This window comes from Pezoporus wallicus, unplaced genomic scaffold (genome assembly GCF_028554395.1).
Source record: "Pezoporus wallicus isolate ANWC-B61680 ecotype Strahan unplaced genomic scaffold, APGP_CSIRO_Pwel_v1 contig_4191, whole genome shotgun sequence".
NCBI classification, from domain to species: domain Eukaryota; kingdom Metazoa; phylum Chordata; class Aves; order Psittaciformes; family Psittacidae; genus Pezoporus; species Pezoporus wallicus.
The window spans coordinates 3,710,406-3,735,616 of record NW_026641383.1 but is presented as its reverse complement, the minus strand read 5'-3'; the positions used below and the strand labels follow the sequence as shown (position 1 = coordinate 3,735,616).

General features: G+C 41.4%; 1 protein-coding gene across 7 annotated transcripts in view; it reads left to right on the top strand.

The window, feature by feature from the left end:
* MACROD2 (mono-ADP ribosylhydrolase 2) overlaps positions 1-25,211 on the top strand; it is an 885,719-nt gene that overhangs the window by 576,046 nt on the left and 284,462 nt on the right. For all 7 annotated transcript variants that reach the window (XM_057423319.1, XM_057423323.1, XM_057423322.1 and 4 more), the window contains one exon: positions 17,735-17,765. In XM_057423319.1, the coding sequence (XP_057279302.1) occupies positions 17,735-17,765 (31 nt within the window). The remainder of the gene's footprint in view (positions 1-17,734; positions 17,766-25,211) is intronic.

The following is a 25,211-nucleotide window of genomic DNA, read 5'->3' as shown; positions in this document are numbered from 1 at the left end:
CTTGACTCTGAGCGCAGTCTGTGTAAAATATACTGCCAATAGCAAGTCTCTATCACACACGGATACTTTTATTTCCTGGCTTGTGCAGTAAGAGATTGTCAGGGCTTGTTTTGAGTCAAAGAGTTCCCTTGAGCAGTTTATGTTGTGTTTCCCATAATAATTCATAACCTGGACATGTGATTTAGACCATTATATATGCTTTCATTGGCATAGTGTAGCGTCTAGGTTGTGGTGAAAAGTATTGTCTATCATCTCTTTTATGGAGTAAAATTTATTCATTTACTAGTTTCTTTTTGTATCTTAGTAATTAGAAACAGAGGAGGTAAATGTTGCCTTTCTGGCATGAAAGGCAAAAGAATGGAGCTTCCTGCCCTTTGTGAAGGGAGGTAAGTTATTTTGCAATAGAAAAGCATTGAGGTTGCACTGTAACTTTGTTAGCAAAATGTCTTCCATTGGTAAAGTAGATTTGGAAAGTAGAGATGATAGTGAGGAAAAAAAAGTCCAGTTTTTTATACAACCATCTACTAAATCTGTACTAATGTACATCGTCTGTGTCAAAACTAGTCATCTTTTCCTTATAATTATATAGCTTTCAGGGAATTTCCTAAGACGCTTTGAGTTAGGGATGGACCCATTCCCCCCTTCTGCTCTTATTTGTCCACACAGCTTCATGTAGTGAGGTAGGAGGGTTGTGCTGGTATTTTAGGAAAGAGGTTCACTACTTGTTTCTTCTTGGAGTTCTTGCATTAAAATAAAATGCCGATAGATTAATGGTTTATGGTGTCTGCTGTGTCAAAGGTCTTTGATCTGACACGTGTTCTTAGAGTAAGACTTGGATCCTCATCGGCCTTCTCCTTATTATGGAAAATCATCCACAATTTTCCTTAGTTTGCCATAATATTACAATTCCCAGACAAGCCTTTTCTGCAAATGAGAATCCATTACAGGTGTGCTATGACTGACCCCTTGATGTCCTGAATGATGGCACAGCCGCATCCCGGAAACTCTGAGGGCTTGGAATGTCGTCAAAGAGTATTGCAGCTCTAGGGGTGGACACAGGAGAAGGGACTACAATTTGCCAGATCACTTATGGTTTTTCCCTGAATCACGCTCTGGAGTTGTCCCCTTTCTGTTCTGTACCATAATGCTATACTTGGTTTAGTACAGTAAATGTACTATGGCTATGCTTGGTCTAGTACAGTTAAACATATTAGTGTTCATGTTAATTATAGTTGAAGTGGCAGCCAGAATCCTGAATTACAGTAAAGTGGGTTTAGCTTAACCTGTATATTTTAATGTTCTGCTTTTTAGTCCATAAAGAATTTATGGGTTGTCTTTACTGACCCAGCAATTGAAGAGACCGAATCGGTCACAGCTGATGGGTTTTTATTGCTGGTGTGTTTAAGAGAGCTGCTGACCAGAAGCCCACTGAAGAGGTAGTGTTAGCTGTCATGCCTTGAAGTAGGCTCAGCGTAACACCAGGTTATGTTTTGTCAAGGTTTTTAGACACTGATGGGAAAGGAAAAGGTTTTAAGGAATAATTTGAAGGATGGAAGTGAGACAGTTTCATACCTCACTTGTGGTAATCAGCTGGATTACTCCATATCTACTCCATGTACAGCTTAAAACACAGTATTTTGATACAGCATTAATCAGTGTGCCCCTGTTTTTCCGAGTGGTGCTTAATGTCATAACAGTTATAAATTACAATCTTTTCTTCATAAGAAGAAAAGCCAAAGACCTTTTACCAGTGCTCTCCATCCTGTGACCTGGGATCGAGCAAGCGGGACACAGGGTTGCTGTCACTGTGGTCTGGGCGCCAGGCAAGGCAGTGGCTGATGTTGCTTGCGGTGTACAGATTAACAAAGGTCAGGTACCACTGCTCAATAACATGCAGTGTTTGAACTGTTTCTCTTGTTTATTATTAGAACAGGTCAAAACTGAACTGAAATGTTACGTGTATTGGCCTCCCACATGCACTTGGTATTGCTGGTTTTTCCCAGCTCTGCCTCTCAGTCCTGGGCAGTGTGTGCTCCCCTTCACTGAGCTAAGGATGGAAGTCCTGACTGTCTTGTCCAGCAGCCCCAGAGACAGTCTCTCCTGCCTGATTTCTAACACCAACTAGACTAGGAAGGCTTGTGCTGCAATGACAACCTCCCTTTCATTGCCAGGTATTGTTGAGGAAATAAGCAGTGTTGTTTATTAACAGTAGACAAAATCACAAGGTGGAGTTGATAGCCTTTGGAAGTTAGAGATTAAAAATCAGTTAGCAGATGATAGATTAATACAAAGGATAAAAAAAAATGTCATTCTCTTGATGAAAGAGGTTAACAGTACTATTAGGGGGAGCAGTGTCAGGACCAGTTTTGCTCCATTTAACAGCATTTGCAGCAGTACAGTAAAGAGGGCTATAATTTGCTGATGACTCAGAATGACTGACATTATATATAACTTCAAAGACTTTAGATAAAAATTGCAGAATCCACAATGGAATTGTGTAAATGACTGAAACATGGATGGGTTCTTAATTAGTTGTAACTCCTTGGGGAAAGTTCTTCTGAAAGGGATTTTGAATGACTTCTTGAAAACAGTGCTGGCTGGAAAGGCAACTAAAATGCTCAGCTCGTAGGATTGTGGCTAGGGATGATTTTTGGGGTTTGCAGGGGGGCATATAAGGCAAATGCTGCAATCAGGTAGAACACTGAGTTACAGAAAAGAAGACATTGCAGATGTAGTAAAGATCTGACAAATGCTTTAAATATTATGGCAATTGGTATATTTAATATGTTCCCAAAAGTTGGATATAAAACATGCCTCTTCCTCATACTTATTTTGTCATAAAACAAAAAGGCACTAACAATGTAAGATAATGCAGTACCTTACTTATATAGAGCCTTTTTAGGCTGTTTCTGGTTCTGACCTATGCTGACTGTGACATCTTGGTTAGAGGACAGGGAGGCATTCTCTGAGTAGGAGGATTCTCCTGTCACTTCAGAGTGAGGACAAGCACTAGTTTGTGTCCAACCAACATGTGCTGTGCTCCTTGACTGTTGGTGGTGTTTCGACGCCTCTGTGAGCTGTGGCTCTGTGCATGTCTGCTGTTTGCTGCTTTGGTGGCTCTCCTCCTACTTGGTGATTATTGTTATTTTCACAGATTTTAGACTACAAAAAACCCTCCTCTTGTCCATACTTTTCTCAACAATTATGCAAGAAGTTTGTTGAAGACTGGATGAAAGGCTGGGTCAGACCATTTGATTTGATGCGCTGCCTTTGCTTTGCTAGACAGCTGGTGCTTAGTGAGGAGTGTGAGGCCAGAGCAAGCATTTAATGAGAGTGGTCAGACGCTTTCCTAGCCCTGGCTTTTCATTGCTCAGGGACTTTATGATCTACAAATTTTATCTTCACACTTTAAACCCCTCATTGGCTTTTTCTTAGGTGAATCTGTAATATTGATTTTGCAGCTCCCATAAACTTTTCTCTTTTGTGGGGCATCCACTCCGCTTGATATGAAGAAGCAATTCCTTTTGTTTGTTTTGAACTTGCAACACGCTGGTTTCATTTGATATCCCCTGTTTTTTTTATCCACCTGCAAGTTGGATTTGAAGGAGCCTTCGTTCTTATTGTTGTAACGTAATGTACTATCACTGTGTACCACGCTATAACAGCGCGGTTTTATTGTGTTGGTTATTTCATTGTAGGGCTTTGCTGATGTGTAAAGGGGACAAAGCATATGCTTTGGCTGAAGAGGGTTTTTGATCAATTCATTTTTAACTTCAGCTGTTTGGGTTTTTTTTAATACAGAATTAGAGTCTTGATAATCTGTTAAGTTTAATGTAGTGTTACTTAGTGCTATATTGCAAATGATTTACCATTTTAATTCGAGTCTAAAATGAGCTTATTATCCAAATATATTTCTTCTCTCACAACTGGGTAAGTCTTGACTATAATAGTAATTTTGGAATATTACTTTATTCTTGAGCTGATGGTTAATAATGTCAGCTTTTAGGGAAATAAACACTTTGTGGATGTGTCTCCATCTGCTGGAAGAATACTCCCAAGGACCTATGTGTTTTGCCCATATATAACCTCCTCTTTGCTAGCTAATGTGGCTGTTATTTAGAAAACATGGGTGGTAGGTCTGTCAGATGTGGGTGGTGGATGAACAAGTCCCAGGTGGGGAGCACAGGGTTTGAAGGGAGGGAGGCAGAAGGGGACAGAGACTCTTTCCAAAGTAGAATGTACAAAAGGTCAGAGAAAGTGTGGCAATGCCTCTGCAAACAACAATAAAATCCCTTAAACTAGTTAAAGGAACACTTAAAGGACTGGCAAAACAGATGGTGCATAAGTTAAAACTGTACAGGAGCAACTTACCTTCTGCGGCAATTTCAGCAAGACAGTTATTTCCGTGGTTGTTACTCTATCATTCAATCACAACATGCAATTACTATAGCAAACCTTCTGTCACATTGCACACGTTTTCACACTTGTCAGAGGAAAAGTCATAGATTAAACAATATGGTTTAAAGTACTGTTTAGTTATGAATTTCATAACTGTATTTTAATGCAAGACAGAGGCGTTCTGTTGAAGCAGACCTCAAAAGAACAAAAACCAGGGGAATATTCTCAGGAAGAAAACCAAGTATCATTGGCCATACAGATCCCATTAGCACAAATGGGAATTTCTCTGTGGTAATGCCTTTGCATCAGTCTGAAAACACAAGTGATCAGAGCCCCTTTTGGAGTCGCTGCATGTGTAGAACTCTCACTGAAATCAATGGGATCTTGGAGGAAAGACAGAAGGAAGAGCTAGGGCCTTAATACTAATATTTCCGTTTTTGTTTTATGCAGGCTTTACCATAGCACGTGGTACAAAACCTTTCAGTAATTTCTTGATTCTCTTCAAAGTATTTGAAAACAAGGAACGGTAAAATCAAGTTTCTTAAACCTTTGCAATCCACAGATGCAAGTTCATTTCATTCATTTGCCTCTCTGCTTTGGGATTTTGTGTGTGGTTTTCTGTTGGGGTTCTTTTCCCCCTCTGTGTGCTTTATTTGTTCTCCAGAGCTGGTATCTATTTGGCATACATAGCTGTTTAGATGTATATATGCTGCTTTTGTCTCTCGGACTAAATGGTTTGCATGAATGATAAAGTATTAGTAAGGCAAGTGGCTGTTCCTCATAACGTTTCTTGAATAATAATGCGGCTCTGGTTTAGACCTTTTCATGTCTGTCTTTCCTTCAGGAAAAAAAATTCAAAGCAACAGCACCAAGATCTCAATATGCTTTTTTTTTTCTTTAGAAATGAAAAGGGCATCTGGGGGCAAGTCAGCCAGAAAAGATGGGGAAATCAAAGCGATAGCTGTCTTTTTCTGTTCCGTTTTGATTGCTCTGTGAAGTTTTCTTCATTTGGGAAATACGCAGTTAAAGAAAAGACAGAAATCTTTATGCCTTTTCTTCAGTTTTGCCACTTTTACTATTTTAAACATATATGTACCAGTTATAGCCATACAAACCATTTCAAAATAGGAAGGCTTTGACAAGGCATTGTTACTTGAAACCAATGCAAAAATCTGTCCGGATGATTATGTTAAATAGGAAGTGATAGAAAATGAAAGTCGCACTTCCATTTGAGATTGTTAACCTTGTGCTTTTGCAGTAGGACCTATCAAGGGAAAGAACAGATGTCTATAAGAGAGTGAAAGCTGGAAGAACTTGGGAAAAATATACTTATTTCCTCAGGGGATTTTGTTGGCTTCTTTTGGTTTTGTTTTTAATTTTACTTACGTGCGTGATGGCCTTTCTTGCATTAGCACTGAACTTTTTACTGAGACATCTTCTGACACATTTACTGATGCCAAGTGAAGCATTATGCAGATTCCTTTAATTTGATAGAAATACTGTTGGGGTTACTGAGAATGAGGAAACGCGTCAGAACCTGCAAACCTGGACTGACCTTCCTTCAGAGACTCCTCGTTTTCCACATGCCTTGTTGAACATATTGCCACTGATTTCCCCCCCCCCCCCCCTTCAGATAGTTCTTTCAGTGAGTTATTTCCATTTTCTGAACCAAACCTACAGTATCAGAAATGAGGTATCCAGAGTTGTTGACCTGTTGACCCACTTTTTGGCAGTACTGGTGCAGCTTAACTTGTCATTCAACAGCAGTTTGAAAGAGGAAAAACAATAGAAATAGGATTTGGATTGCAGCTGAAGTTGAGGCAGGCTTTGCTGCTTGCAGTGTCTCTGAATGAAGCCACAGATGGAGATGAGGCTCCTGTAGCTGCTGCTGTCCTTGCACAGACGCAAGCAAGAGCAAGGCAGGCCCTTAGGAAAAATTGTAAAGTGGATCTGAAAGCAGATGTGCCACAGCTGTAAGGGAAGTGATAATGGAAGCAGTGAATTCAGAACAGGGCGGATGGCAGCAGTCTGTCATCGGGAGGCGGAAGGGTGGAAAGGAAGAAGCTAGAGTGGGGTGACAGCAGAGAATAAATAGGGTGGGGAAAGACATTGCATTGAGGGGACTCAGGATAGCCATAGAAATGTCTGTGGAGACTGTGCCTGGGAACAGTAGAAAATAAGTTAGAAAATACAAATAACCTCCTTGGTCGTTAAAAAGAGTCTCAAGTCGTCTTTATCGTGATTTATGTTACCAGACCTCCTCAACAGAATTACAGTCATGTAATCCACAACTGCTGTTATTTATTCTGGATAAAGAAGGCAATTTTCGCTGTGATCTCCCTTGACATTTCCCAAGGTCTACTCTTGTCTCATACCTTTCATCATCATGTACTTCTTCAAGGTGGCTCTCTTACCTCTCTCAAAAAGAAATATGCATTTCAGTCACTCACCCTGGACCAGAGTGACACTGACATTACAGGTTAGGGGAGATCAATTGCATAACCCTGCTCCTCTCCACCTGGGAGGATCTTTGATGTGTTGACAAGGTTGGATTCCAAGTGAGACATTAACCCCCTGTATCACAGTGGCTAAGGTGGCAGGAAGGAAATAAAGCAGCGTCTTTCTCAACAAGGTATCCTCCCTTTTTCATTTTACAATCTGTGTCAATGGCAGTTGGAACCATTAGACCTGCATTAAAATTACAGATTACTTATATAAATGGGAGCTATAAATATCACAAATAGTAAAACTAAAATTGCACCGAGGTTCAGGAGACAGTATGTCTAAAACCTACAAAATTAAGGGCATTTAGAGGAAAGCCTCAATATCCATCTGCCCTTAATTTACCTCATTATTCTTGGTTGTCAGAGAATGTTCTCAGTACTACGTTAATGTCACTTAATGGCTTTTTCTTGCAAGGTTGTCTCAGATCTGAATCAGACCACAGTAAAGGTGCGGTGGCATTTCCTTGGGTATGTTGGTTTAGATGGAGCTGTAAGGACAGGCTAACCTAATGTTGGGGATGAAGCAGTTACTGTCACTGCAGTCACTAAATACTTTTGCCGCTGAATACCTCCTTTCAGATGCTTTTATGTTAATACAGTCATGTGGGTTCTTACTCCTTTTTCTTTTCTTTTGAAAATACTATAAATATAAAGCTCATATTGATCTGCAGATGTGGCCCAATATTGGTTTGGATCAGGGCCCTACATTCTAAATTTGAGCTCTTTAAGAACGAATTAATAAGTGTTAATGACCTGTGCGCTAGAACTGCTGATACTGCATTAGGTATGTCCTCTTACCCCCCTGTGTGGGCTTGAGCCAGGCTTGCAATGTCTGTGTATTCTGACCACAGTGTATGTCTCAGCATTTGCGTCCGTTAGGGTGGAAATTGCCCTGGACTACCAGGAGCCTGTGCTGGGGCCAGCGGATCTGATTTTCACAGCTGTGCTCCTGGAAATGAGAGCAGTGCACAAGACTGAGGCGGTTGTGTAGTTCTTAATTAGCCCTTTTGAGAAGCAGAGTGTATTTGCTGGCCAGGAGGTGCCTGCTCAGCATGGGCATTTGAGTATTTCTGTCTGAGGCAGGACTGTGCCAGACAGACCTTTTCCTGGACTGTTTTAAGCTCTCCTTTACCATCACACCCGTGAGGCTGACTGCCATGCAGGATAATCTCATGAAGCCAGAGAAGTCTGGCCCATCATTTTTTATTAGCAGTAATTTTATATTGAATCAATGGAAAGAATATTCCTGTGGTTAGGACTCAAGAGAAAGAGAGTTCCTGAATATGCTTTCTGGCAAACACGTATGATTTCCTGTGCTCAGAGAGAGATTTGTTTCACCTAAATTTAGCTTAGGTGTATAGCTTCACTCTGTAGTCAGCAGTTCCCCATGAGAGCCATTCATTTGACCTGAAACAGCTGATTTACCCTCTTTATTAACTGTAGAGAGAACCTTAGACCAGAAGTCCAGCCTCAAAATGGCTTAACTGAGATGAAGCAAGTTCCTAGCTTTTCTCTTAGGGGATACACGTGGAAGATGAGGTCAGTGGATCCTGCAGGATCTTGTGAGTAGAAATATGCTAGAGGGGGTGAATGCCCAAGAACTGCTTTGAAGGTGGCCTCTCAAGCTAAACAAATGGAATCCCTTCATACAACAGGGTCTTATTGAAGTGAGTATGATTAAACAGTATTATTAGTCTTCTGAAAAGAGTCAATATCCATTTAAAAAGTAATAAGGGCTGGATCTGTAGTGTTCTTGTGAAGGAAGTTGCATATTCAAGGTTTTGTTCACAAAATAGACTCTGATAGCTCAGGGACTCCAGAAGCAAACGTAGCGACTGCTCCATGCTCTGCAGTGCTGAGAGGCTGATGCAATATGGGGTGTGTAGGTGGATGTCCCTTTCTCTTGAAAACAGCGAGGGGATTTCTGAGTTCTTGACAAAACTCGTAACTGTTCCCTACTGGGGCTAAAAGCACATCACAGATGTGGTTCGGAATCACTTTGTCATTCAATTCAAGCCTGTTTTGGCATGGGTTGGTAAAGAAAGGAAAAAACCCAAAATCTGTTCTAAGTTCTCATTTGATGTTTTAGTCTTTCCTCTTCATCGTCTGTGCTTTTGCTGCTTTAATTGGTGTTTCAAGTGCAATGGCTTCTGAACATCCTGGGCAGATGCTGTCTCATAATGCCAGTTATTATGTTTGTCTATATTTTTTTTGCTGGGTAAGAGGTGGACTGAAAACTGGTTGAGCTGCTGGGATTAAAGAGTTGTGGCCAGCAGCACAAAGCCCAGCTGGAGGCCACTCACTAGCAGTGCACCCCAGGGGCTAATAGTGGGGCCAATACTGTTAAAGATCTTCCTTAGTGCCTGAGATGATGGGGCAGAAAAGCACCCCAGCAAGGTTTCAGACAGTACAAAGCTTGGAGGAGTGGTCAGTATACCAGATGGTTGTGCTGCCTTTCAGAGACTTACACAGACATACGGGAGCAACTCCAGTGAAGGTTTGTAAAGATGATTAAGGACCTGGACTGTATTACACAGAGGGAAGTGTTGTGAGACAGTTCAGCCTGGAGAAGGGAAGGCTCAGCAGCAAGATGTTATCGATGGGTATAAACTCCTGATGGATGGAAGTGAAGATGAGCAATCTCTTCTCAGTGGTGCCCATTGAATGGACAAACTGAAATACAGGAAATTCCATTCAAGCATTAGAAACCACTTACGGCTGGTGAAACAGCAGGACAGGTTTACCACAGAAGTTGTGAAGTCTCCATCCTTGGAGATATTCCAGCCTAATTGGCTGCTGTCCTGGGTGTCTAGCTTTAGTCGGCCCTGCTTTGGGCAGGTGGGATAGACTAGAGGAGCTTTCCAACCTCAGCTATTCTGTGCTGTTTTAAAAGGTCCAGTTTCACTTCTGAGGATTTCTACATACAAATGATCTATGATTTCTAAAAATGCTTCCCAAGCTGTTAGCCCATAGTTCCCCCATCAGCTTTCCATTCTAACTACATATGTGCAAATAGTTCAGAAAGAAAACAAGACCAAAACTCATCCAACTACTCACTTCGTACTTGGGGAAATGAAATAGACTGTTCGACCAACTTTCAGTGCAGGTCTTTATCCAGGCGGTCGATTGAGCTATTGCCTTTAATTACTGAATGATAGTAAACTTGAACATTTTAAGGTAATTAATTTGGTGACGTTCCTCAAGTAGTGAATCTTAAGTTAATTCCATGCTACGATGCTGCACTGTCGTGCATAGTTCATTGTAGCAGCTGGATTCAGTGTCTTCAAAAATCTGTTTTAAATTCGCATGAAGTTACAATGCACAGCTGCTAAAAATAATTTACACACTTTGGGAGTGGTTCCTCAGTAATTTTTTTTTGGTATGTCTTGGTTGAAATTTTTAATTATTTCAGTAAAATGAAACTAAATTTTCACTCCTTGAGTGAGGCGAGAGACGCAATTTGTCAATGAGAGCAGAGCCACTTTTGTGGGAAACAGGTCATGAAAGGAGAGGGTTCCCCACAGCCCCGTGATCTGTTTAGTTTGGTAACCGGAAATATTAAATATGTTCTTCTGGCCCTTTTAACCTCTCAGGTGGCCTCTTTCAGTAACTGCCCTTTTGTCTAAATAAACAGACTTGAAGAAGTGCAGTCTTTGTGGTAGATATTTACCTGGGGCAGTCTGCAAGTGCGACCAGCAGGGGAAGCTTTGGACATCCTCTGAACAGCAGCCACGTATTTGGCTTGGGTTCTGTGTTTTCTGAGTTATGATGAAGTTCTCTACGCGCTTGTTGCAAGTCATTTGTACTCAATAGGAGTCCTTCAAGCTTTCAGTAGCTTTGCAGCAGTCTTCTCTCAGTTATCGTTTGCCACCCAGCTGTTAGGGTTTTATTTGAAATGTAAATACCGCTGTGTATCATTTTCTAAACCTATTGACCTTCAGTTGTGCAATGTGAACTTGCAGTCTGGTAAATGAAGGTGCATTGAGAAGTCGTGAGCCACCATCCAGAAGGGATGTTTCATATTGGGTCTGAATCTGAGCTTCAGCTGTAGTTGCTTGACCAGCATTTTGTCACCCATCAGTACCCACAGAGAACCTTCAACATAGCTGGGATGTAAACTTCTTGGCATTTAAATAGCTGGGTGCTTATGTTTATACTACAATATTCCCCTCAAGTTTTTTCAGCACCTGCATGTGCCTGGTGTTTCTAACAGTGCTGAGCAGCTGGATGTTGTATCTCATAGTGAATCTGGATGTTGTGTGAATGAGGAAGCTCATATGAATGCCTAAAGGTTTGTGGGTGATCTGCTGTGATCGAGAGACTCATTTTTGAGGCAGTAATTATGTTTGTATTCTTTAAAGATGGATTAATAAACATGCTAGTATGGTCCATAATGAAAACTGAGCTTAAACATTCCCATGTTCAGTTCTTCCCTTTAATTTTTTTCTCTTCATTTTCAGTATAGGGAGTTGCATTAGAATGCTCTATTAATAAATCTTATTTGTATGACAGTTACTTGCAAAATTTATTGCTCATTGAATTACAGTTCGGAATGATGACAGATACAGAATTTATGGCAGGAGATTTACAGGGAAATAAGTTTTTCTTTATTTTTTGTTCCAAGTAGTAGTGTAAGGACTTTTAAAAGGCAACAGGATAGTATTATAGTCAGTGGTTTATGAAATGGTTTGGTTTATACGTTTGATCTAGTAAAAGTAGCAAAATCTAGCTCAGAAATGTTTGAAATATTCCTGGTATCTTACATATGTATGCATGTACCCTGTGGATGTTTTGTACAGCTTAAGAGGTACGGTAGGCCCTGAAGTTTATAGGTTTATTGTGCTTTTTGGAGATAGGTGGTTTTATAGAGCATGTTATTTTGAAAGGCATCCAAGGCACCCCAAGTGCTTTAGGAGCATTGGATGGTCAACAGGAATATCAGGGGAGCTGATACTGGAGTTACTTGATGAACACTGAAAAACAGTGCTGTAACTGGGGTCAGACTGTTTAGGCTTACAGAAATGAAGCTAGGGCAGGCTAACAGTCATGGCAAGGGATAGGGAACAGGAATTTATTTGCTGGTTCTCCTGGGGTACAAACTCACACTGCTTGATGCTAGACTTAAGGATGATTAGTTAGTGGACTTGCATGCCTCTTGCTGTCCCTGAGCTATAGAGGTCATACTCCTGTTGAACTCTGGGTGTAGATGGTGCTATCTGTGGTTGTGTACCATAAGTCCAAGTCTGCACAATGGAGATGGGTTAATCTGAAGCAGGTATGGGACCCCTGGTGTCAACACTGTAATGAAACCCTTGGGGAGTGGTACTGTTGTACACATCTGATGGTACCTTTGTGTGTGCCAGCGGCCCAAGTGGATGCTGCCAGGATGGGCATGGATGAGCTTGAAGGGTTCCAGTTTTGAATCCTTCTGCTTGTTTTTGCTTGCTTGTGGTCCTGTATATTCCCTGCAGTTGCAGCAGCTCGACTACATGCTCCAAGTTAGAACATACACCACTCTATTCCCCACCACACATCTTTACCACCCACTAGATTCAAATCATAAAATCTTGTCATGAAAAACAAATTATTATTCAAACAATTGGTATCATTTAAATTGGCTTACTTTGTGGTTTAGCTGATAGTTAGCTTTCATAGCACTGTGCTGCAGTCTCTGTAAGAGCACTTTGCAGTGCCGCTGTGTACGTGCCACAGCTTTTTGGTGCTGAATGTTAAAAAGATATTCATAGCATGCTATCTAAACATGTTTATTTCTGGCAGAAGGCATGGCTTTAGGCAGTAAATACTTTTGGCTTTTGAAGGTGGACATGGCAAGTCATAGAGGTAGTAAAGTGCCAAGGAAACGGGAACATTGTTCATCTGCGATGTTCTACAAAGTTATTAGAAATAGATATTTATGTTACAGTGAACTTTTTGAACACACACGTGGGAACTTAGGGTGTGAAAAATTCCTTATTATACTTTAACTCTGTGCAGCAAAACTCATTCCAGCATAGGCAGCTTTACCTTGTAATGCTCTGCTTTACCTCTGCAGCATCCCTCTGGCATTCACCCTCGTGAATCACAGCAGAGCAGTGCTGTCAGGGCTGCTCTTAAACAAGCAATTTTCTCTCTGCCCACTCACCTGCCACTTCAGTTCATGAGGCTATCACTGACTGTAAGACAAACAATCTAGCAGAGGAGCTCACTGTACTACTTTTCAGACAAGGATGCTCCCAGCACAGAGGAACTCATCTCACTTCAATATTTTTATATGAATCAAGGTGAAAAACAAAAACTCAAGTCAAATTTCAGAAATAATAAACTGAGGCACTGTAAGGGCAGAGTTTGTTTGAGTTTTGGGTCAGGTCCTCTGAGCAGCAGGAACGGAGCTTTCTCCTGTTGAAGCAATGATTCAGCTTTCTGCTTAATCTGACATGGAGAGTGGTTTGGCACTTCGGTTTTTGGAGTTTCGGGTCTTTCTTTGATTTGGGTGTTAGTGCTTTTGCAGTTTCTTAATGCTGCTAAGGAACTGTAGAGATAGTCTTTTAAAGTGGAAGGCAAGTTAATTATTTTTGGCCTATGGTATAGTGCTCAAAGCCATGTCCCAGCTTGAAGGGCAACTTCCCACTTGCTGGCAAATAAGAGGGAGAAGGTTAATAAACAGGTTATGAACAGATAGCTCCTTGCAGTGCTAAGGGGATAAAACAAGCAGCTCAGGAGCATGTGAGGCTTCACAGGCTCTGGAGGAAGGTGGTAGGGGAAGGGAATTAACCCCTCTTGAGCTGGTACTGGGGGACATCATCTTCATTGAGCACAGGTTGGCTGCTACCTCAGATTATGGAAAAGAAAGAGGAGATGAAGAGGCCACTTCTGGAGCTCACAAAGGAACAAGCTGCTTGGTGAAGAAATCTTTTCCCAGAGTCAGTTATCTGCTCATCCTCTAGCAAAATACCTGTATCACAGGTCCCAGAGCACTGGTGATACATAGATAGTGAGATAGTGGGAACAGTAGACCTAACATCCTCAAGTTTGTTCAGATGCAAGGTTCTCTGCAGTAGTGGCACAGGCTCTAGCTAGCAAGGAGCATGACCAAGGAAAAGGTCAAAGTATAAAGTATATAGAGTGCATAAAGTGTGTGTATGTAGATATGAATAAAGTATATCCAAAGGAATACGTGTTACCTTGAACTTTCTGGAGAAGCTCGTGGTGGTGTTTTGTGTGTAACGCATTTAACTGCCATCAACCCAGAGATATTAAGAACTTTTACTTTGTTGAAGAATCAGCTAAAATTGTTTCCTCTTGCAATTTTAGTGAAAGCTAAGACTTTTTAAACAGTTCCAAGTTCTTTGTGAAGATTCAGCGATGGCAGTTTCACAAGGGAAAGGCTCTTAAGCATGTGTGCTAGTCTGTTTCATGAGATGATGCAGTGAAACCAGAGAAAGCTCAATCTGTGTTGAATTTTATTGTTATCTGCTGTGTTATGTGCTGGAAGACAAGTGCTTACCTTGTATGTGGCTGGGTTGTGGCAGAAATGACACTGGGATGCTGGTGCAGAATGCCAAGCACTTAATTCGAAGACAGTCTTTGCTCTTTGGAAGCAATTATTAGGACTGCAGTAGGAGGCGGCTGGTCATGTAGATGTAGCAATTATATTCATCTAATGTATAACAGTTAATACATTGCAGCTCAGTGTGAACTAGAATCCCTTGTTGTAGACAAGCCCTTAAGTATTTAAATACCCAGGTTCCTCCTATTGAAATGTCCTAAGAGCCCAACCTGGCTTCCACATGGTGACTATTGTAAGTTTTCCTCATGAAACTGCATTACATTTCATCCTAATTAACAGTGCTGCTATAGCCTTAATAAAGAAACATTCAATTAAAAAGTACCAGAGTCTGACTACCCACATCCTCTCCTACAGGAATTAAATCACTCTCAGCCTTAGAGTGTTCACACAGCTGATTTAATTTGGCCTCTTTAGATGGTGACAGCAGCGTAGTGGTAGTAAGCTCTCACTCTTACTACTTGTGTTCTACTCCAGAGTTACATCTGTTTTGAGTGCTGTCAGCCCTCAAAGTAAAGCAAACGCATTATTTCAGTAGCAAAGAAATTAAAGGTTAGTCAGTAAATAGCAGTTACCAGCAACAAATTAAGATGAGAAACACTTTATTGTGGAAATGGGAATGAATATTTCCTACTGTGAACCTGAATTTTTTATTGAAATCAAATACATAATTAAGATTTTATTACGCACAGAAAAGGTTAGAAACCTTAACGTCTTTTGTCCATAAGCCAAATATTGTAGTATGTTGATATCCATGCTGTGAGTTCCCCATTAGGGCTCTGCCAGTAATTTCAGCCTGGCATCTAGACTAAATTGTCTCCCTAGGAGCCAAGGGAAACACAGTTGATATGTGATCTCAGGCACAGGCCTTTCTTGAGTGAATAAAAGCACTGTCACATCTTACAAAATTACATCTGCTGGTTATATGCTGTGATCATCTCTGAATGAGGGAGAGGACAGAGCTCATCTAAGTTATGGCACAGACCGGTATTCCAAGGGAACTTGATGGGATTTTACGCGCTCTTGTAGCTCCATTCATGTCTCAGCTGCATGACAGAAACTGAAAGCAAGGTAATGATTATGATGTGCCTGCACAGTAATTTTCAAGTAGGTGTTAAGAAACACACACAACACACAAATTACTGGCTAAAGCTTGCTAAACAGCCTCAGAGCAGCGTGTTCTGTGAATGGAGGTGAACAAATGCAACAGGTGTCTGTCGTGCAGTGCTGAAAATGCAGTCATCTCACCTCTTCTGCAAGCAGGGCTGAAAAGGAAGCCTAGTCCCCTGGAGCCCACAGGCTTCCTTTAAGGCTCCCAGCTCCAGGGGCCCAAATAAACACAGTTGCACTGTGAGATCTAAACAGCATATTCCGAGCCCATCCGTTAGTCCAGTGGCTGGTCTTGTAAATACCTTTAAGATCACCATCTAGGTTTAAGTAGCTGCATCTTGCTTGGGCACCCTATCAGCCTGATGCCCTTTGCTTTGCATAGGTGATAGACCTGTAGCGACATGGGGGCAGATGGTGCACGGTTATTCTTCACTGCCCAGGGGCTGCCGACCCATCTCGGCACGTGGTTCCCCACAGTGGGTGCTTTGTCCCATATGTGGCCATCCGAAGTCGGTGGTGGCAGTGCTCCTTCCTGCATGCACCGTATGTGGTGTTGCCCAAGGAGCTATGGGATTGATGGGATTTCAGATGTGCCACAGGACCGTTTGCCCATGCCCAGAGTTGTGGGGCCAGTGAGAGAAGGAACCTTGAATACTCCATTACTCATTCCACATGGCCAGTAATAGTATCTAACTCATGTGCTGTTACTCAGGTTCTGGCAGAGAATGGCTCCGAACAAGTGTTGTGTTTTCCATTATCTCTTAATGTGAAGCTTCAGCAGTGGTGAATTTTATAATCTGTTTCTAAACCGGACAAAATCGTCCTTTATGCCTCTCTTATTGCTGGAGCATCTGTTGCCACCTCAGCCTGAGCTCTGTAACCCTGTGGATATCTTTTCCCCCCCTACTCCATTCCTCATTTCCTTAAAGAGCTGATTCGTTGTGATTTATTGGGTACAAACTACAAAGCTAAGTATTTTTCAGGATGTAAGTTGTAGTGGTTGTGAGAAGGAATGAGCCTGTAATTCTCCCTCACTTTATTTTTAGTTAAGTATTTTCAGAGGGGAGGGGAGGATGTATTCTTTCCATTAGACCTCTCCTTTCTTAATCACCATTCCCTAATTAATTCCCTGGTTAAATATAAAGCAAGCATTAGCTTTGAATAATGTTTTCCTGTGTGATTAAGTCAAGAAGAATTCCTTTCTTTTGTATGGTGACTCATCGCCGGGGTATCTGGAGGGAGCCTCAGGGTGGATATTTGAGACTGTGGTCCCAGGTGCTCCTGTACCTTTGAGCTGTGTTTGCTGTCAGTCTAGAGGTGGAAGGCAAAGGTGCTATCACGTATCAATGGCACACAAAGAAAATTGTCTCTCTTGTGAAACCAGGGCTTTGGTTTCTCCTGGTGGAAAACTTGACTCGGGCTCACAGAAATGCAAATCTACAGCTAGGAGAAGCATGAACGGGCATTCTTGCTTTCAGTGTCTAGAACCATCTCCTGTGGCGTGATGCGTTTTCTGTGGTGTCCAAGCTGACCCAAAAATGTACCTTGCCTTTTCACCCACTGTCTTCTAGTTCATGTCCCTGAACCAGTTTGCAAGCCTTTGACTTGTTCCAGTACAGCTGTGCTGGGTCACACCACAAACCACATGTCTGAAAGAAATGAGGTTAAAAATGAAAGGCTCTCAAACAAAAAAGGAGGGTATAGTGAATGAGGGCATGGCAAAGAGGCAGGGGAGGGCAGGGTTTAAGCTGACCAAGCTTATTTTACTACTGAAGAAACATTGTCTGACTCTATCCAGAGAATATAACCTTTTCTTGTTCCTACTGTACCAGCTTATGGTGTTAATTTTTAGCTCATGGCATTAATTTTTAGCTCAAAAGGCAGTTTTAATAACAATTCTAAGTTCAAATGTTGCTCATAGCTCAAGATGAGAAAAAGAATGTGCCTTTGTTAACATGGCAGCAAGAAATACATATGGAATATGTTTCATATAATGACATGAAAATGCCCATGAATTGACTGCTCTAACAGCGAAGGCTACAACATCTAATCTCTGGGTGTTGGAAAACAGGCATTTAAAAACACCCTTGGTTTTGGTAAAAAGTTCAGCAAAGAGAAATCCCACTGATTTTTTTCCCCCCTTTCATTTGTTTTACAGGCATTTCCCTGTATTTCAACAGGAATTTATGGTAAGTACAACCTTAGATGTTGCTTATCGCTTCCTTGGCTTTTCTATTATTACAATTTTAAACAGTCATATTTCATATCAGATGTCATTTTGGAATGTAAATCTATTTATATTGTGTTAAATAACAGAGACCCAAAACCTTTGAATGTGACTAGATACCAGGGTGCTGATAAGTGAGGTACTGTTGTGCAGCCCTTAGCACAACCCTTAGCCTGTGAGCCGAGACCCACAGCTGTGATTACACTTCTGCAGCTCCAGTAACTCTTAAACTCACTACTGTGGCTTCAGCAGGGAAAAATGGGCTTCCCGATGGCCAAGATTGGGTAAAAAGTGTATTTTCCTCAAGCAAATTTGCTAGAATAGCATGAAATTCTCTTAGCTCCCTTGAGTTGTGATTCCACATTTTTAGTTTATTAATTTACATGCAAATGAATGCTGCCTGCAGAACTGGAGGGGAAAAGGGTTATTACAAAATTTGTCACTTGCTTTGTTGTAATCTTAAGGCAATCCATCACAAGAAGTCAGCTGCTTTTTGGTTGACATTGTGGAAGAAGTGGGCATGGTATCTGAAGGAGGAGGAAGACAAGCTGTTCTGTATTTAGAAAAACATGGAGAAATTTGGAAGGATGTGCACGTTACCAGGGGACAAAAATATTGTTTCATTTAAAAATAGCAGAGGCTGATTTTTTCCTTCCATTTTGGTTCAGTAGGTGCATAGGTTGGATTACTTGTACAATTGAAAGGTTTTAAAGAAACATGATAAGCAGCGATAGATTCAAAAAACGCAGTCATCATGTAACAGCGTAGTTTGACATAGCTGCCACTGTGTGAAAATACCACAGTAATTTTTAGATAAAGTAATTTTAGTTTTGTGTAATCATGCACTGCAGATGTGGGGGGAAGTGACAGGAATATTTAGGGTTCTTTCTTCTTTTTCAAGGACTTCTAATTTGAAATTGACTGCTGATTGTAAATCCTAATTAGGCTTCAGAAGGTAGAATCTAAATACTTTTGGGTCCTTTTCTGCTTGAGTTGCATTTCCAGTAGTGCAGAAGAACACGCAGATGTCATTGCCACAAACACTAGAACTCATTGAATGTGGTTTCCAGTCAAAGGAAACCTTTTGCTCTGTGTTGGTCCTTAGTTCAGGTCCCCTTCTTGAACTTTGAGGAGAGCTCTGTGTTTTAGTTTTGGACTCTTCGGCTTCAATCTTGATCTTTAATATAGATGCATTTTTGTTATCAGTTTATGAAAACAGGCAAGACATGGCATAAATATATGGAAATTACTAGTAAATGGAGTTTACAAATAGTAGGAGTTCATTTAGTGGTGGCCTTGGCAGTCCTGGGGTGGTGTTCAGACTTGATGATCTTAAAGGTCTTTTCCAACCTAGTTGATTCTATGATTTTCTTTTATAGTTTTCCAACCTAGTTGGTTCTATGGGCCCATGATTTTCTTTTATAATTGGCCTAGTTAATAGAAAAGGTTTCAGCAGGTGAGTAGTATGATTCCCTGAAGTCAGTAAAGAAAGTGGGAAAGGATCTCTGGTAGGAATCTCTAGTTTTCTTTTCCTGAGGTAGTGGCTGCTTTTCTTGATGTGAGCATTGATTTTAACTGGAAAGCTGTGGCACTACTGAAACACTATGTAGTGTGGCAGATGCTTTTCAGTAGTTGTTTGGTGTTTTCACCTTTGGAAATGAATTCAGACGCATTTCTGCTAAAATCTGGTGCTGCTTTGTGTTGGTTTGTTTGTTTGTTTGGAGAATACAATCTCTAATTGATTTTACTGTTTACATTTTAACAGACTTTGTACTCCTCAATGAAATAAATGCCTTCTTTCTAGGCTGTCAGACACTCTGCCTGAAAGCAGTAATTAAACAGGCAATCCTGCGTCAGGCTTCAGGTGTCAGTGTTTTCAGGAATGTTTGATAGCAGTTGCACTGCTAAAATCATGCAGTGTGATGTGTTTGAGGTGTAAAGTACACCCAAAAGCCACAAAGCTTTCATCTTCCTGGTTTTGTCTGGATTTTTTCCCCTCCATATAGTCACATTCCTTTTTATCAAGTCAGTGTCTAGACAAGCAAGTGGATCAGCTTCATTCCTGCTGGCCTTGCCGATTAGTATTGCTTCATGTATCTCGCAGTTAACACTGGGCTATTCCCAATAAAATGTTATTGAAGGAACACACTGCCTTGATTTCTCACCTCAGATCCATATCAACAAATGCTGTCCCTTTAAGAGCCTTTGGCTGAGAATTGGGTTTCACCTCCAAATGGAAGTGAACAAACTTGCAAGAGATGAACTGAGTGTATCCGATTTAGGAATCTGAATTGTGTTCTGCTTCACATTCTTGAAAAGGCTTCAATTATTTGCCTTTTCTGTTATTATCAGGCGAGAAAGTAGTCATGCTTCTCTGGAAAGCAGTCCTTTCCTGTTTGCATCACTGCAGAGCACTCCTTTTCTCCCATAAAATGAAAAGAGGGAAGAAGCAGGCAAGCAAGCCTCTTTCCGAGGTTTTGGCTAAGGGCAGATGGCTTTTCATGAGAAGGGTCTTGGATAGAGGGAAGGTCTGCCTTTCCTCCCCAAACACTTCCCTGACACTCCATCTCCACCCATAACACTGTGGATGTTCCAGCTTGCATGAGTTAAAGCCCCGAGAAGGCTGTTTGCCACAAAGGCACTGTGCCAGGAGACAAAACTTTGATTTTAATGTGCTCCTATTTAAAGAGCGCTGGCAACAAATTCACTCATGAGGGATCTTTGGTTTGGGAGTCTGATAGCTTCAAACGGGGGATTCAATCCTTAAAAAAATGAAGTGGAAAGCAACCAGTGCTGCATGTTTGTAAGGACTGCAAAACAAGTAAGAGCTTAAAGGCACTCAGGGGTTTGGGGGAGGAGGTGCTATCTTTTCCTAAGAGATCCCCGTCACCTCTAAAATGCTTATAAACTGATAATCAAAGAAAGAAAAGGTTATGAAGAGTCATATCCCCATGGATTCCTGGGTTACTCTCTTCTGTTGCAATAAATGCTTTCCTTTATATCAAAAGCATGAAGATTCCTAAACGAAACTGCTCAGGAGGAGCACAGAAGCCTTGCAGCACTCCCGTATCACTGGGGAGGTACTGGAGTATTGAGCAACAGATCCTCAGGAGTGGTTCAATAACACTCGAGCAAGGCACTCTTAACCTTATCACAGCTTCTCTCAGGCCAGCTACATTTTTAAGGATTTTCTTCTGGTTTGTCTCTTTTTTTGCCTTTTTCAAAACAATTTTACTATCTGTTTAAAAAAAAAACAAACTAAAAAGTCATAAAAATAAATCTACTGACAAATATGTAATCCTGAGGGTAAAAACTGTTATTTTAGGCTGTAGTGTGTCAGATTTTCACCTTATACACAGTGAATCACCATTTACACATCCGCTTTCCCCATAATTACCATCTCGTTATGTCTGAGGTACTGCCAGAAGGAGAGAGGGAAAAAAAGCAGCAACTTTCCTCAGTAGATTTTATGGCAGAACACCTCATTATAACGCCTTTAAGAAGCTATCTTCCGATTCTGGTGTTTGCAGCCTGCAAAGTGAACAAGGATGTCTGATATATAGTGATATATAGTGCTCCAAACCTTACGAGCCGCAAAATTAAAGCAAGGCTCTGCAGATGGATATGAGAAGACGGGAATGTTCATGTTTGTCACAATACTCTGTTGAGAGGTAATTATGGGGTCGACTGCATATGGAAGGAGTTGAAGACGTTACGGTCTATGCACACCTATTTGTTACTTTCTTAGCGGTATTTTAAAGTAATACAGTATTTGGCTTCTGCTCCTAGATACTTCTGTTGGCAACATAAGCAAGTATTTAAATGTTATTTTAAATTTAAGGGAGTGGAAAAAAAGAAAAGGAAAGAGGGAGGAAAAGATGAAACTAAGAGAAGTCTCCAGTTGAGTTTTTTTTCTTTGTCTCTGCGTAAGTATAGCTATATTTTGCCTTAGCTTGACTTTCACTAAAATGATAACATCTGTCCTTTCTGAGAAGATAATGGCAGCTCTTAGGTTTTGTTATGAATGTATGTTTGCATTTCTTTTAAAAACACAGAGAAAGGGAAAGAAAACGACTTGACACCTTGAAAGTGCAGAATGTCTGCGGTGATTTAGGCAGTGGAAATGCAGAGGTTCACCACATTTTAAACAGCTTTACTACATTGGAGTAAGACTTGTTTCTTTTAGAATCAGGCCGCTTATGCTTACTTGTAACTTTTGGCCTGGTCATGGCAAAACATTGCAAGGTTAAATTTATTATGTGTTTCTAAAGGAGAGTCTGAAAAGCAAGCTTAGAAAGCGAGGAGAAAAATAGCAGTGTGCAGTGTGTATAGGAAATAGAATCAGATAATATGCTCTCAAGGCAGGATGCAGGGAGGTATCACAGATCCTCTGCTCTGCTTTGTCTTTATCTGGGGAGAGAGGTCCCTTGTTCTAGTGCCAGCTCATGTCACAGCTGTCCTGACCTCCAGTGTGTCCTCCTCGGTATCCAAAGAGCGATTCATCCTGCCAGTCCTCAGAGGGCTGTGAGGGTATCCATCAGCTCTTCTCCCCGTGAGGTGATCCCGGATAGATTATAACAAGGGATTAACCGACAGGTGCACTACTGAAGAATTATAAAAGCCCTCTGAAAATGAGAGTCGGAAGACTAAACCAAATGTTTTCTAAGGCAGAATAAATTCCTGACACAGGGCTAAAGGTTGAGGCAATCTATTTCCATCTTTCCCATCTGTTTTGTCTCATTTTCCATTGGCATTTCGTTCCTAAGATTATATGTTTTTTCTAATGAGCAGTTCTAGTAAGGGTTGCGCTGCGTCTTCCCAAGGAAGGAGTTAGCTGGAATTTTTTTAGAGCAACTATACACAAACGTGTAGTAAGTAACAGTGCAGCAGTCTCATATTTATCTCCTGCTTGGTGCTTTGAGTCCCTGTAACCATCACAATGGCCCGATGCTGTACGTGATCATCAGCGTTTGAATATTGTGATGTCAATTATGGTGACCTAGGAAAATGGATGTTATATAAATTCTCTGTGATGGAGGGGGAGAGTGAAAATCCAGTAGGTCACGTAAAGAAACTTCTCATTAAGAAGATTCTCTTAACTAAGACAATTTTATGATCTGATCAGCAGCTCTTTATCTCTCAACTCAGACTGCATCATTTTCTTTGACACTACTGTGTGGTTTTAACAGTAATTTTTTGTAAGTCATGGGAAGTTAATTGCATTTTGTTATTTACTCCATGATTTGTATAATGTAATATTTTAGCAAAGAGGAAGCTACATAACTCACTTTTTGCTGCTGCTTTTGGGACTGATCACCAGTTAACCGAGATTATTATTAAAATTAATAATTGTAACAGCTCTGAAATGACTATTATAATATTCAAGTAATCCTAGAAATCTAATTACTGCTTGTATAAAAATTTGTTGCATGCATTATTTAACAGTGTTCTTATTTCAGACAGTGCCGTGTCCATGATATTAATTGATCTCTTCCCATACTTTAAAGACTAAAAAAATTATTACTGGAAAGTGTAAATCAATGAGCTCTCAACAGTCTAAAATTAACATTCATATGATGTATTTAGTAAGAAGAAGCTCAAACTTGATTCCAGACAAGAGACTTAATAAGCTCTGCTTTGCAGTGAAAACCAGCATTTTATGGATCCTGTAGTTAGACTATCTAGAATTTTATCCATTTTGAAGTTTTTGCTGACTGGTCCAACTTACAGCATTTTCCCTGAATATTAGAGGACAAATCCTGTCCTCCGTTAAAATAGCGTTTAGTGACTGTCCTTAGAAATTTCTCTTTGAAAACTTAGACTTTTGGACACTTACTACTGAGTTGCTTCGTGGCCTTGCTTTTTGTTTTCTCCCTTTTCTTTTTAGTAAGAGATAGAGAGTCTGTTCTCTTCTAGAGAAGAGAAGGCTCAGGGAAGACCTTAGAACAGCCTTCCGATACCTAAAGGGGCCCTACAAGAAAGCCGCAGAGGAACATTTTACAAGGGCATGTAGTGATAGGACAAGGGGGAATGGCTTTAAACTGAAAGAAGGGAGATTGAAATAAGATATTAGGAAAAAATTCCTTACTGTGAGGGTGGTGAGACAGTGGCACAGGTTGCCAGAGAAGCTGTGCCTGCCCCATCCCTGGCAGTGGTCAAGGCCAGGTTGGATTGGGTTTGGAGCAACCTACTCTAGTGGAAGGTGTCCCTGCCCATGTCAGTGTGTTGGAACTGGATTATCTTTAAGGTCCCTTCCAAACCAAACCATTCTATGATTCTACCTTGTTACTGTTTTTAAAATCTGCAGAAGTATAATGAACCTAAGCTTTACAGACTTTACAAAGACTTGGCTCCTGTGTTAGGCTCAATGCTTTGAGTTTAGATTTGCATATATCATAGAATCATAGAATAGTTAGGGTTGGAAAGGACCTTAAGATCATCCAGTTCCAGCCCCCCTGCCATGGGCAGGGACACCTTACGCTAAATCATATTACCCAAGGCCTCGTCCAACCTGGTCTTGAGCACTGCCAGGGATGGAGCATTCACAACCTCCCTGGGCAACCCATTCCAGTGCCTCACCACCCTAACAGGAAAGAATTTCCTCCTTATATCCAATCTAAACTTCCCCTGTTTAAGTTTTAACCCGTTACCCCTTGTCCTGTCACTACAGTCCCTAATGAAGAGTCCCTCCCCAGCATCCCTATAGGCCCCCTTCAGATACTGGAAGGCTGCTATGAGGTCTCCACACAGCTTCTCTTCTCCAGGCTGAACAGCCCCAACTTTCTCAGCCTATCTTCATACGAGAGGTGCTCCAGTCCCCTGATCATCCTCGTGGCCCTCCTCTGTACTTGTTCCAACAGTTCCATGTCCTTTTTATGTTGAGGACCCCAGAACTGCGCACAATAGTCCAGGTGAGGTCTCCCAAGAGCAGAGTAGAGGGGCAGGATCACCTCCTTCGACCTGCTGGTCACGCTCCTTTTGATGCAGCCCAGGATACGGTTGGCTTTCTGGGCTGCAAGCGCACACTGATGCCGGCTCATGTTCATTTCCTCATCGACCAGCACCCCCAAGTCCTTCTCCACAGGGCTGCTCTGAATCTCTTCTCTGCCCAACCTGTAGCTGTGCCTGGGATTGCTCCGACCCAGCTGTAGGACCTTGCACTTGGCATGGTTAAACTTCATGAGGTTGGCATCAGCGCACCTCACAAGTGTGTCAAGGTCCCTCTGGATGGCATTCCTTCCCTCCAGCGTATCAACCGAACCACACAGCTCGGTGTCATCGGCAGGCTTGCTGAGGGCGCACTCAATCCCACTGTCCATGTCAGCAATGAAGGTGTTGAACAAGACCGGTCCCGACACTGATCCCTGAGGGACACCACTCGTTACTGGTCTCCAGCTGGACATTGAGC